This window comes from Dermochelys coriacea, chromosome 9 (assembly GCF_009764565.3).
Source record: "Dermochelys coriacea isolate rDerCor1 chromosome 9, rDerCor1.pri.v4, whole genome shotgun sequence".
NCBI classification, from domain to species: domain Eukaryota; kingdom Metazoa; phylum Chordata; order Testudines; family Dermochelyidae; genus Dermochelys; species Dermochelys coriacea.
The window spans coordinates 24,862,950-24,876,083 of record NC_050076.1 but is presented as its reverse complement, the minus strand read 5'-3'; the positions used below and the strand labels follow the sequence as shown (position 1 = coordinate 24,876,083).

General features: G+C 39.9%; 1 protein-coding gene across 5 annotated transcripts in view; it reads left to right on the top strand.

The window, feature by feature from the left end:
* KCNAB1 (potassium voltage-gated channel subfamily A regulatory beta subunit 1) overlaps nucleotides 1-13,134 on the top strand; it is a 242,096-nt gene that overhangs the window by 166,724 nt on the left and 62,238 nt on the right. For all 5 annotated transcript variants that reach the window (XM_043491524.1, XM_043491525.1, XM_038417509.2 and 2 more), the window contains one exon: nucleotides 8,375-8,412. In XM_043491524.1, coding sequence (XP_043347459.1) covers nucleotides 8,375-8,412 — 38 coding nt within the window. The remainder of the gene's footprint in view (nucleotides 1-8,374; nucleotides 8,413-13,134) is intronic.

Here is a 13,134-nt window from a genome sequence, read left to right as displayed (position 1 = left end):
TGGAGCCTATGAAGATAAGCAACATAGACAAGGCGGAGTATAGGAATGCAGAAAAATATATACAATTTTACATATATTTGCAAATTTTAAAAACATAAAAAGAGAAATTCTCCCCATCTTCCCCTTGAGCTAATATTATTTGGCTAAATTTGTGTATGCGTCATGGCAAAGTGGGTCCTGAGAAATCTTTTGGAACTTTTGTTTAGATATACAAGGATTAATTTTAAACCAAGAACTATAGTATTAATTCTGATTAGATTTTATTGGAAAGCTAGCTGTGGAACTGGAGTATTAGAGCAAGCACGCATATTATCGTTTCTGCATTGCAGTATTGTGAATTTACCCTAGAGCAACTGTTCATTTCTAAAGTAAACAACAAAGAGAGACTGTGCCCATCATGTTAGCGCAGATGAAACATTTCCAGCATTCATGCTAATCTCCATATGTCTAAACATTTGAGTTTTTTCTTCTCAAGTACTTTCCTCAGTGGGGTATGATTTATAGTATAGATTCATGGTTATCTATATTCAGAAGAAAATCTCTAATCCACAAAATATATAAATAAGCCTGTATGTGTATTTGAGACATACATGCATATCTCAACAGTAACTTACACTTAGACTGTAGCGATATAAAGATTAAATAGAAGGACACTCAAGATATTTGTCATAGTTTTTGAAAAAATTTAACTCAGTTATAATAATAACCTATCTGAAGCTTTGAAATTGAAGTCTGTTTCCATTTGGATTTTTCCCCTGCATAACAGATGCATTGGGTTGCCCACAAATTAATAAAACTTATTTTCTTTTTTAACTTTATTGTTGTTTGGGATCAAATCCCTACTGTGATAAGCACTGTACAAACACAGTAAGAGACCGTCCCTTTCCCGAAGTGTAGTATAACTGGACAAGCAGGCAAAGGAGAAAGTAAGTATTAATATCCCTGTTTTAAGAACTGAGGCTCAGAGAAGTAAGTGACTTGCCCACGGTAACACAGGAAATCTGAGGCAAAGCTGGGAACTGAATCCAGATCTTCTGAGCCCCAATCCAGCTACACTAAACCCAGAGATAGAGGTGCCTGGCAATGGTCAATGTATTCAGTGAAAATTTTTGAAAGAAATGAAAAAAAACCACCCAATTTTGGTTTTTCATAGAACTGGAAAACTTCAAAAAGAAATTCAGAACAGAAAAATTTCAGCCTTCTCTACTCAAGGTCATTCTTCCACTGTCGTTTTCTTATAAAAAAAAACACATTGTTTGTTCTTGGGGTAAAAGAGCCTCTAAATTTACTTTTATGTTGAAATTTCAAAGAGATGCAAGAAAAAATATAAAAACAAATATATAATATATACATAATATAGCAGGTGACATTTTAAGCTCATAGACCTGCCATGTGTAAGTGTTTTCAGACTTGTGGGGTAGAAAGGGGTAATTTTAAATCATGCCAAGTAATTTTATTTTAAAAATTACTAAAATATTTAGTTTAGAGAAACAGGAAACAGGAGGACAGCTCTTACTGTTTCTCTTATTGCCAATTCAGGGATGTGACTCCCACTCTTTTAGTCACAGAGGCTCATTTATATATCGTAGGGACTCTGTTTAAAACCAAGCAAAATAATCACAATTATTAACTATGGCTATTTTGCTATTAAAAAAGGGAAAAGACAACATTAAACAGAACACAAATGGTATACAATGCTTCTTTTCATTAAATCTCTCCTGCATGTTTCTCCATGGAGTATTTTTAACAGAGATTACCACTTGAATGAACTACATCTGGGGAGGTGTTCTTTGTGTGTTAAATTCAAACCAAAGTATACTGTTTCCCCAAATTATTGTGAATCCAGTTTTAGTATCTAATTAGATAATTAAACTGTTTATAGTTGGGCAAAATAATTTGTTTAAGGGCAGGTGAACCTTGTTGGTTAATATTAATAACCAGACAGTTTGTAATTGGGCAAAGTAAACAATCTTAACTAAATCCTATGAAAACAAAGACAATATTTAAATGAGTTATTCAGAAGATGCCATTTAGGGAGCTGTCATAAGAAACGCCAATTAACAAATATTAAGAATCTTAAATCCTGTTAAACACCTGAGCCTTCTTTCTTTGATGATGTTTTTTAACATGTCCCCTGCTCTGTCAGCTCCTGTACTCTGGCATTTGTTATTTTGTCTTTCCACAATATGTGTTTACACCACGTAAATGCCACATTACAAAATTCATAAGAGGCGTCAATAGCCCACCCTATTTAAACACTATACACATGAAGGCACACCAATTTACCAAAGTAAAACACAACACTACTGTGGCTAATAGTTAAAATGGTCTTTTAAGGCCTCCCTCAGCTCCTCAGTTGGCTCTTTAAGTAGCCTTTGTGTCTGGCTGTTCAATTCAGCAGACAGCCAGTCTACCTCACTCCTCCACCCTGCCTGTTGCCTTTCCTCCTTCGCCTCACAGATATTACATAGTACACAGCATGCAGCTATAACATTAGGAATGTTTGCCTTGCTGAGATCAAATCTGGTCATTAAACATCACCAGCAAGCTTTTAATCTACCAAAAGCATACTCATCAGTCACCTGTTGTTGAATCTTTCCTTGGTGCTGGGAAGGCAGCCAGTGTACAGTTTCATGAATGAGGGGTAGGGTGGGTCCTCCGGAATCACTCTTGGCATTTCAACATCACCAATGGGATTGCATTGGTCCGGGAAGAATGTCCCTGCTTGCATCTTTTGGAAAAGTCCTGTGTTCTTTAAAGACTCAAGCATCATGCATCTTCCCTGACTAACCCACACTGATGTCAGTGAATCATCCCTGCTGATCCACTAGCACTTGCAAAACCCTGTAAAATTATCCCTTTCCCTTTATGTACTCACTAGCAAGATGGGATAGTGGCAGAATAGGGATGTGTGTCCTGTCTATTACCCCGCCACTGTATTTTCCACTGAATCATATGATGAAGTGAGCTGTAGTTCACAAAAGTATGTAGTATGCTCAAATAAATTTTTTAGTGTCTAAGGTGCCACAAGTCCTTCTTTTCTTTTTACCCCACCAGAGTTCAGGAAGCTTGTTGCTTCAAATCCTTCTATTTGCAGCACATTGCTGAGGGTCAGAGTCCTGTGCAGCAGGATATGCTTAATGACCCCTGCACACTTGGATGACAGTGGCCACCACTGTAAATTTGCTGACTCTGAACTGATTGCCCATTGACTGACCAATAGCAATCCACATTGCAAGCTTCCAGAGTGCAATCGCCACTTACTTCACCACTGTGAATACAGCTCTCATTTAGTGTCCCCGTACTGGAGGGCTGGGGCAGGCTCAGCGCACAGATCCAGGACCATGGCCTTTGACATCTAAAAGTTCTGCAGCCACAGCTTGTCATCCCAAACCTGCATTACGATGCAATCCCACCAATCAATGCTCATTTTTGGGGCCAGAAGCATCAATCCACCCTGTGGAGTTGCTCTGTGAATGCCAGCAGCAACATGACATTTTTATTCACTATCTCCATCAGCATCCAGTCATCATTGTCAAATTCTCTTCCTCCTTTTCACCACACCGTTTGCTGTCATAGTACTCATTGACGTGCCATGAATATGGAAGAATCGTGCATCCTGTATTAGCAATGGTCATTTGAATTGCACTGAGCTCTGAAGGGTCCATGTGTTAGTCAGAGAAATGGTGAAGACAGAAAAATGTCACACTGTACTGTACCAGTATTAAAAATGGCCTGAAAATTATGGCATGGAATAAGCCTAATGGGATGGAGAAAATGGCATTGTGGAAACTTGTTTCCTAGTTCGCAGAAATCCCAGGACGAATTGCTGGTATCACACAGAGCACTGCAAAATGCAAAGCATTGCATTGTGCCGGACAGTAGTGCAGGGCACTCTGGAATACCTACCCATGGTGTACCGCATTTTCCATCAACACAACCACTCCTGGTGAGGATGTGCAGCACCAATGCAAGCAGTCAAGTGTGTGCGTGCCCATGTGATGTACGAAAGTGGGTGGCTATATGCCAACGTAACTTACATTGACCTAACTTTGCAGTGTAGACGCAGCCTTAAAGACTTGCTAAGATGGGTTGCTACACTTCCTTTCTGCTGCATGTGCATCACTGGCTGCAAAGCAAAACTTACGAAAGGCTTGAGTTTTCCTTTGAAGCTCATTGATTGCACAGCAGCACAACAGGGTAGAGCCGTGCAAGAGAAGAACCAGAGAGAAAGGACAAAGTGAGAAGCAGATCATTGTGGGATGTGAAGAAGGGTGAGAAGGCTAGACAACAGACCAGAGGGGGAAACAAAAGTAAAGGGGAAGGGCTAAAGAAGAGGGGTAATCAAGAGATGAGTAATGACTCTGTTACCAAAAATAAACTTCCTCTTACAATCTTTACTGACAGATCAGCAACTGAACATACACGTCATGTTTGATTTCAGCTGCACTGGTATAAATCCAGAGGCTCTCCAGTGAAGGAAAAATAATGTACTTTGGGTTTATAGTGCAGCAACTGAGGTCAGTACTATAATTTTTTATCTTGGGAAATAGCTTAGGCTTGCTAAGGTAAACAAAAACCATTGTTCAGAGCAGATGGAATAGCAGCTGGCAAAGCAGTGGAGTGGTAGCACCAAATCTGGTAAATATGCCTGAGTGGTGCAAGCAAAAAGCTTCACTGCATGGTTCCAGAATTATTCTGATAGTTTCTGGGTGCACATGTTAACAAAATGAATGCATATGCATCAGGGACTATTATCTTCTTACTGAAAATGGGTAGATCATAACTGTACATCCATTCCTGCTAATGGCTTACTTCCAACAACTGGCATAGAAGTAGAGTTAAATGTCAGTTCTACCCTTCCCCCTGTTAATCCTTAACAGTCCTCAGAATTCAGCTAAAATTTTTGCAGATGGGAGGAATCAAGCTTGCTCAAAATGGCATAGCTTTTTCAGAATTATTAATATAGAATATCGACATTCTACAGAGAAACAATAAGCAGGCACCTATCCCAGTTTACAGATAAGTTCAGCTTAAATATTATGTTGTAAATAGACAAGGAGGTTTTCAAAAGTAGCCCTACTCCCATTTAAAGACGAGAAAACTAGTGCAGAGAGAGATTCAGGCCAACTTCTTGAGGAAAAGATTGCAACACTTCTCCCACTGGCTGATTTTCTTAAAAACAGTAGCTGCTTGAAATCGCTCAAAGGGTTGGTATGTTAAAAGTATTTAAGTGTGTTAAAATGTTTCTAGTCCCTCCTTAAGAATAATTTCTTCCACAATGCGCACAAGAAGTGAGTTAAAAATAAACAATACTTTTCATTTATGTATTTAGACTGTGGTGATGTCTACAGGCCTTATTGTACGAGGTGCTATACACACATCGAGCACAAGGACGGTTCCTCCCACAGAGGCCAAATCTTTTTTTTGAAAACAGCTTTATGGTGAACCAAAAGATATGCAATTACCTACATCAAACATGTGATCTTATTAGTTTCAGAGTGGTAGCCGTGTTAGTGTGTATCAGCAAAAACAACAAGGAGTACTTATGGCACTTTAGAGACTAACAAATTTATTTGGGCATAAGCTTTCATGGACTAAAACCCACTTCATCAGATGCATGGAGTGGAATATACAGTAGGAAGATATATATACATAGTACACAAGTACTCATTGTTTTTGCTGATCTTATTAGTGCAACTCTTGTCCTCTTGTTCTTCCACCCCTCCCAATTGTTTGTTACGGAGTTTGTCAGGCCACTACTAAGCTGTAAACACTTCTATACATTTCAAATGTGATTTTTGTGTTGAATATTTGCACTTGATACAGATTCTTCACTGGATAAAAATCGCAAGATAGTAAGGCAAATATCCTGGCTATGTTTACCAAATCTCTTTTTCAGAAGTGCTAGCATTCCCCCCAAGGCATTTAGGTCAGCTTTACATACGTTGTCTGAATGAAATGAACCCTATATAATTTTCTAGCATTAAGGCCTGTAATGCTTATTCACATGAGTAATCTGATTGCTGTCAATAGGAAGGTTTGCATGGCCAGATTCTATATGGTTGCGTTTCAAATTGGAAATGTATAATATATGCTGTGTTTTATATAAGTAGGCTCTCTCTATAAAATTTTAACTTCTAACTATAATATAACTAACTCTTCCCTGTGGCAAATTCCTTGCTAAATGTATAGGTGCCCATCAAAAGTATTTGTGTCATCACATTTTCTGCATACTACATGTACAAGTGTAACCATGAAGTTCATAGTAAAAGATTATTGTATCTGGATGGTCCTCATTCATGTATTAAAACAATAACAAATAATTTTATATGTGGTGAACATGTAATTCCTGAATAGCTTGTGCTGTACATCAAACTGACATGGTAACTAGGTAACAAAGAGCAAATGATAGTATGAAATGATTCCCTTTTTTCACACTTCAACACTTTGCTTTCCAGGTCATGTTGAGTAGACTCAGATATTTAGGACAGACGCAAGGGCTGTTAAAGCATATACTTATTACTTAATTGTAGTATGCAGTGTCTGACTTTGATACTTTTTAGAGGCACAGTAATTTTACTTATATTGTCTAATTTTGACTGTAAAAATCCATACTTCATGAAGCAACCTTCTAAATGACGATACCACAAACACTGTGGTTTAATAAATAGCCAATTAAATCTTAACATTCACAGTTCCCACTGAAACACATACTTGTTGGAGAGACAGTGCTTGTTGAGAAACAATGACTCAAAGAATTGTTTGGAGGAGGAGGGAAGGATCAGTCAAAATATTTTGTTTTGACGTAATCAAAATGTTGGTTTTTATTTGGACCTTTTATGATATATTATCTTATAGATCGGGGTGGGCAAACCTTTTGTCCCAAGGGCCACATCTAGGTATGGAAATTATATGGCTGGCCATGAATGCTCATGAAATTGGGGTTGAGGGCTCTGGCTGGGGGTGTGGGCTCTAGGGTGGGGCCAGAAAAGAGTTCAGGGTGCGGGAGGGGGCTCTGGGCTGGGGCAGGGGTTTGGGGTGCAGCTGGGGGGGTGAGGGTTCTGGCTGGAGGTGCAGGCTCTGAGGTGGGGTTGGGATGAGGGGCTTGCGGTGTAGGAGGGTGCTCCTGGCTGGGACCAAGGGGTTCAGAGGGCAGGAGGGGGATCAGGGCTGGGGCAGGGGGTTGGGGCTCTGGAGTGGGGCCATAAATGAGGAGTTCAAGGTGTGGGTGGGGGCTCCGGGCAGGGGCAGGGTGCAGAGGGTGGGGTGAGGGCTCTGGCTGCGGGGTGCAGGCTCTGGGGTGGGGCAGGGATGAGGGGTTTGGAGTATAGGAGGGTGTTCCAGGCTGGGGCTGAGGGGTTTGGAGGGCAGGAAGGGGATCAGGGCTGGGGTAGGGGGATAGGGCATGGGAGGAGGTCATGGATGCAGGCTCCGGGCGGCATTTATCTCAAGCCGCTCCTGGAAGTAGCGTCATGTCCCCCTCTCTGGCTCCTATACAGAGGCGCCGCAAGGCGGCTCTGTGCACTGCCCCCGCCAAAGGCACCGCCCCCCCAAAAGGCACCACCCCTGCAGCTCCCATTGGCCACAGTTCCCGGCCAATGCTAGCTGGGGGCGCGGTACCTGCGGACGGGGCAATGTGAATTGTCCCCTCGCTGCCCCTAAATTGTCCCAAGCACAAAAATGAGACTGGGAGACAGATACAAAGCGGCTGATCAGGCAGGAAGCTTGAATGGAGCAAGCAGAGTGCTGGGGCAGATCCTCACCTAGTGTAAATTGTCATAGCTCCATTGACAGGCAGTGGAGCCACAACACTTGACACCAGCTGAGAATCTACCCCTGTGAGTGTGGAAACAGGAAGAAAGGAGAGCAGAACTGGAAGCCAGAGTAGGGTTGTCCAGTCTTGAAAGCCAGAATTCAGAAACTTGAACTTGAGGGGTGGTTTAAGAAGAAGCAAGGCCTGTTGGACGTTTATGGAGAGGGAGCTATGGCGATTGCTAGGAGATAGGGAGATGAAATCTATCCATCTTTGACAAAAGTTTTCAGCTGAGCTCAGTATGGGGCTCACTTTAGTTTCAGGTCATTTTCAAACTGACTTAGCCATCAGCAGTGTGCTCTTAAGACATTTCATCCTCCTCTACACCAGATGGAAGAACACCCTACCTTTCTGTGACACACCTCTTTAAGAAATGAAAGCTCAGCCTTTCTGTGATTCATTGGCCAATTAAATTTAAACAAGCACATCTCATTACAGAGATTGGCCATTTAAAAAAAATAATAAAGAGATTACCTGAGGAAAAGTATTATAATTATACTGTGTACTGTAAATTTAAACAAAATCCTTAACAGTAACCAATGATTTTATTCTTTCTAGGGACATGGGTCACATTTGGAGGTCAAATTTCAGATGACGTAAGTAATGTTTGGTTAAAGTAAAACTCATAAAATTGAATAAATGTTTTGTACAAGTCAAGTCATAGCAGAATAAGCAGAGTCTATTTCTGTAACAGGAAATGACAGAGAATTATCATACACAGGAACAGAAAGTTTGCACTTCTGCTACGTTTCACAAAGTCTTAGTGATTATGACATTTCCAAAGGTTAAATTTAATAAAAAAAACCTTTCCATTAAAAAAAATATTCCAAACAGCTATGAAAAGAAGGATCAGCATTTACCACTGACAGTTGTAATGAGAATCTGATTGTTCCCACAGTAGATGTATGAACCTTTTTTTTTTTTTTTTGGCATAACGTAAGTAATCCAGTACAGTCATAAATATAGGCACAGTGTCAGCTTATAAAGAGGTGCCAGATGATTTTTGACATAAAAAGTATAGATGAAACAACTGAAAATATCTTTGGGCTTTACACTGACAACACTGACTCTTGGCCGTAACGGATGGTTCTTAGTCCCTGCTAATAACCCTTTGAAGGTGCTGCGTAACTCACATATTTTACTAAGCTTTGGGAACTTCATGGACATTAGTCATCCATAACAAAAACTTGCAGCAGCCTCACTCGAAGCACCAGGACAGAGAAAGTGTCAATAACCTTGGTGGAAGGAGAGAAGTATTGTGTGTTAAGATGTAGAGGATTTTTTAAAAGAGAGAGAAACCATTTTATCTTACAAATGGTATGTAAGGGACTGATGAAAATATACAATAGCATAACAAAGGGGATTCTTCTTTGTATTGCAGCATTTTAAATACAGAGGGTAAAAACCTGGCCCCATTAAAATCAATTGCAAAAATCCCATTGACTTCAGTGGGCCAGGATTTCAACCTGAGCAGCTATTTGTAGGATCAGGCCTTTAGTTATCACTGATATTGATCATTTAAAAACTCCTCATGACTTCTGGTGTTTGTCTTTTCATACCCAGCCTATCAGCTAAAAGTAGAGTTGGGCCCAAAACAAAATCCAAGATCTGAACCTCTGCCCCTCCTCTCCCAAACTTTGGGAAAGTTCAGATCTGAACTCTGCAACTCAGGTCTATCTCTAGTTAAAAAGCAAATCTAAGTAAAACAATTTGAATAATTGGTGCTTTCAGTTTTATAGAACTCCTGCATTGGAATTCTGTGATTCAGTCAGTCTAATCTTCGACATTAAGTCAGGAGACAAGGGGCTGAACTCATCCCTGGTTGAAGTGTATTGACTTCAGTAGGCTTACCCCAGGATATATCTGGTCTAATAAGTCTTATACTCTCACTTATCTAAATGTGGTCATTTTAAAACATTTTAAGAAAGAAAAAACTATTTCAAAATACTGATGCAAAATTGGTTCAGGTCTATCCCAGGCTGGTATAACCCAAAGTTGTTATCTGATAGCTTCTCAGTGGCCATTGTGAAGTGGGTTGGTGGTCTTGGTACTTTTTTTAGATGGCAAGTGTCTGTCAGTCACCACTGCATTTGAAACTAATTTGCATCCTACCAAGGACTGAATGAGCCATGGACTGAACTCCTCTGTCATCCCTAGAGGCACTCCTTCTGAGTGGGAGTTGTCATATTGGCAGGACCATATGGGGAAGCTCACATTGCTGTGATTTGTCTGGTGGATCAATAGAAGACTTCAGTCTCCAAGGCTGTCAACCCAGCATATTTCATAAGTGATAAATTCACTAAAAATCAACACAAATGGAAAACCTCTCTTCAGTAAATGTTAGGAATCAGATAGAGTTGAATGGAAAATGATGGGGTTTTAGTATCCTATGAAATGTATTGAAGAATTATATTCCTGCTATAGAATTTTATAGGAAGGTTAAAAAAATTAAGAACTATATCCTTTCTATATTACATTCCATAGAGTTACAGATGAATATCTATAGGATCCTATTACATTTCTATTGGTTTCATCTCTATTAACTGTAAAAGGACTTTTCCTGCAGGAAAGAAATTTCCCTTAACACATGTGAAAGGAATGTTGATATAAATCTATATTCTGGCTCTTCTTGCACTAATGCACAGATATCATGTGCATATTACTCGGGCTTGTTTTACTGTGGCTTGTAGCAGCTGCATGGGACTAGATGAGGTCATTATGTCTAACACAAATGGGCCATGTCCTTATTTCCTAAGCAAGACTCTGTGATATTCCTCCCTACAAAACATCATCTCAGAAGGTTTCTGGGACAGCCAGAACTAAAGTAGACTGGGGTTCTGTTGTGATTATTGGGCCAACATATTTACCCTAAATTCAACTGTGAAAAGTATGGGAAAGTTCATAAGATGTCACGATAGCTTATGACTTTTTGCCTACCTGAGAATTAATCATGCAAAATAAGTGAAGTTTTCCCAATAAATCGATGCTATGAACAGGTGCCAGAAAACCAGGCAGAAAAATTGAATTAGCCCAAAGAAAAATGGCCTATTGACCATAGTGAAGGACTATGGTGAGATCATACTTTGTAAACAAGAAAATGTGAGAATGAAGTCACCTGTGCCAAGTTTGGCTTTATGGAAATGAATTTAACTTAACTCCTTTTGGGGGGGGTCTTAAAAAGAGACATTGGGAAAAAAAGAAGAATCTTTGTTTCCCCCCCCCAGTGCATCCCCCAACCTGCCAGAACTGCAACTCATTGCAACTCATCTCAGCTCCTTCAACCTCAAGTCATGAGGAGCAGATCAGGCCAAGGGACTTGCTTCCTGAGAGGAAAGCAGGCTGGCTGTGGTCTTGTTTAAGGAACTTTGTTTTCAAATATGAGTGCTGAAAGTCAGCACATTATCCTGGAACCAGCATTGCTAAGACAGCAACAGTGCATATCACATTATCATGATATCCAGTACTCAGCCCAGCAGTGGGGATATCTAATTGCTGCACCGTAGAGGCACATAAGATCCTGTATTGTTTTCCCTTCCCTTTTTGAGTTGCTTTTGCCACTGTCCTTGACCAGAACATGAACCAGAGTCCAAGCGGTAGGTGTCATGCTAAACTTGCCAGCCAAAGCATCCACTCCAGTGGTCCAGTATTCAAAAAAACATCATCGACAGCCATATTTCTCCCACCTTTTCTATCCTGTCTCTCGTCCACCTTGTGTCTATGTTAAAAACAGGAAAAATGAATGCCCATCCCACATCAGGACTGAGAGTAAAATTAACTTTCTTTTTCATCAAAGGTTGTTTTAAAAAAAAAAAGACTGATATTTTAACTCCAAAAGGAGAGAGACTTTGACAGGGTATAACTAAATTTGTTTTGCATGATCACTAAACCACAGTTTTAATATAAATTTTTGTTTTAATTCTGTGCTCCTTTTTTGTATGTTTAATCAATAAACTTTCATCTTGAATGAATGCTTTTGGGAGTTTGCCAAGTAACCGAGTAAAACCAAGGCCTTTGTAGAAAATAACCATGACCCTATTGCTGTTAAATGTTAGAGTGAAAGAGTTTATAAACACCTTTAATTCTGTAGGCCTTTGAGGTCATATCAGTTCTCTACCTGCCCCCAGATTTTCAGGTGTGCATTTATATGCAAGCCTAGCCACACCTTGGGCCTACACGGTGTGTGTGGAAGAGTGCAGTGCAGTGCTGCATACAACTCCCACCATCATTTCCCAGCAAGCAATAGCAATGATCCCAAGAGGACCAGTATTTCCTCTCTGCAAAGTGTGTGATTCATGATTTCCTTCAATCTAGGGAGCAGAGTCCAAAGGGCAGTCCTAAACCTGGACTCCAACATGCTGACTTGTGCATGAGCTTATCTTTACAGGCAGGAAAAGTTGTCATTGATTTCAATAGGATTATTCAGGTGCGTTAAGTTATTTGTGCAGGGTTGGGACTGTGATTGCAGCTTGCTACCCATCAAGTTTTCATCTGAAACGCCATATTTTAAAAACATTTTTAGTGGTGTGTTTGGTGTCAGATTGTAAGTAACATTGTGGCAGGTTTGAGTCTATTTTGAATAAGTTAAAAAAAAATACCCAGTCTTGAAATGTCCTGCTGACCCAACACTCCTACCCTGCTCCATTTGTGATTCTAATTTTTCAGTGCTTAGAAATTCATCCTAAGTCTCTGAATTTTGTTCTTCTGGGAGCACATTTTCTGATTCTCGATTAAAAAACAAATCAAGTTTATATTCTATAGTTTATATTCTATAGTTTATATTCTATAATATTGTAGATATTCTATACAGTATGTATCATTTAAATATTTTATATATTGTATCCTCAGTTCAGGACACACTGAAATGGTAGATATGTCTTACTTCCTCTCATATTCTGATGCATGGGTGGGCAGGAATATATGGTCAATATTTCCAGAAGGTGAGTAGTGATTTTTGGGGGCCCAACCTGAGACTCCATACAGTATGAGAGGAGCTCAGCACTTTCTGATCAGGCCTTTTTAAGGTGTCATAAGCTGGGCACTGAAAATCAAAGCACCCAAAATCATTAGTCACTTTTAAAAATCTCATCCATGTATTCCTTGGGGATCCTATCATAACCATACTGACTTCTGGGGATTACACTCCATCTGAGACATCAAATTAAGTTTCTAGGAAAGGGGTGCCTCTAGGAGCTGAAGAAATTTGATTCCTCCTGATATTGGGCCACTCTGTTATCTGGACCACTGAGCCAGCCCACTTTACATTTCACAATCCATTTTGGTCAAAAACCAATTAACCATATAACCAACTGGGGTTGACT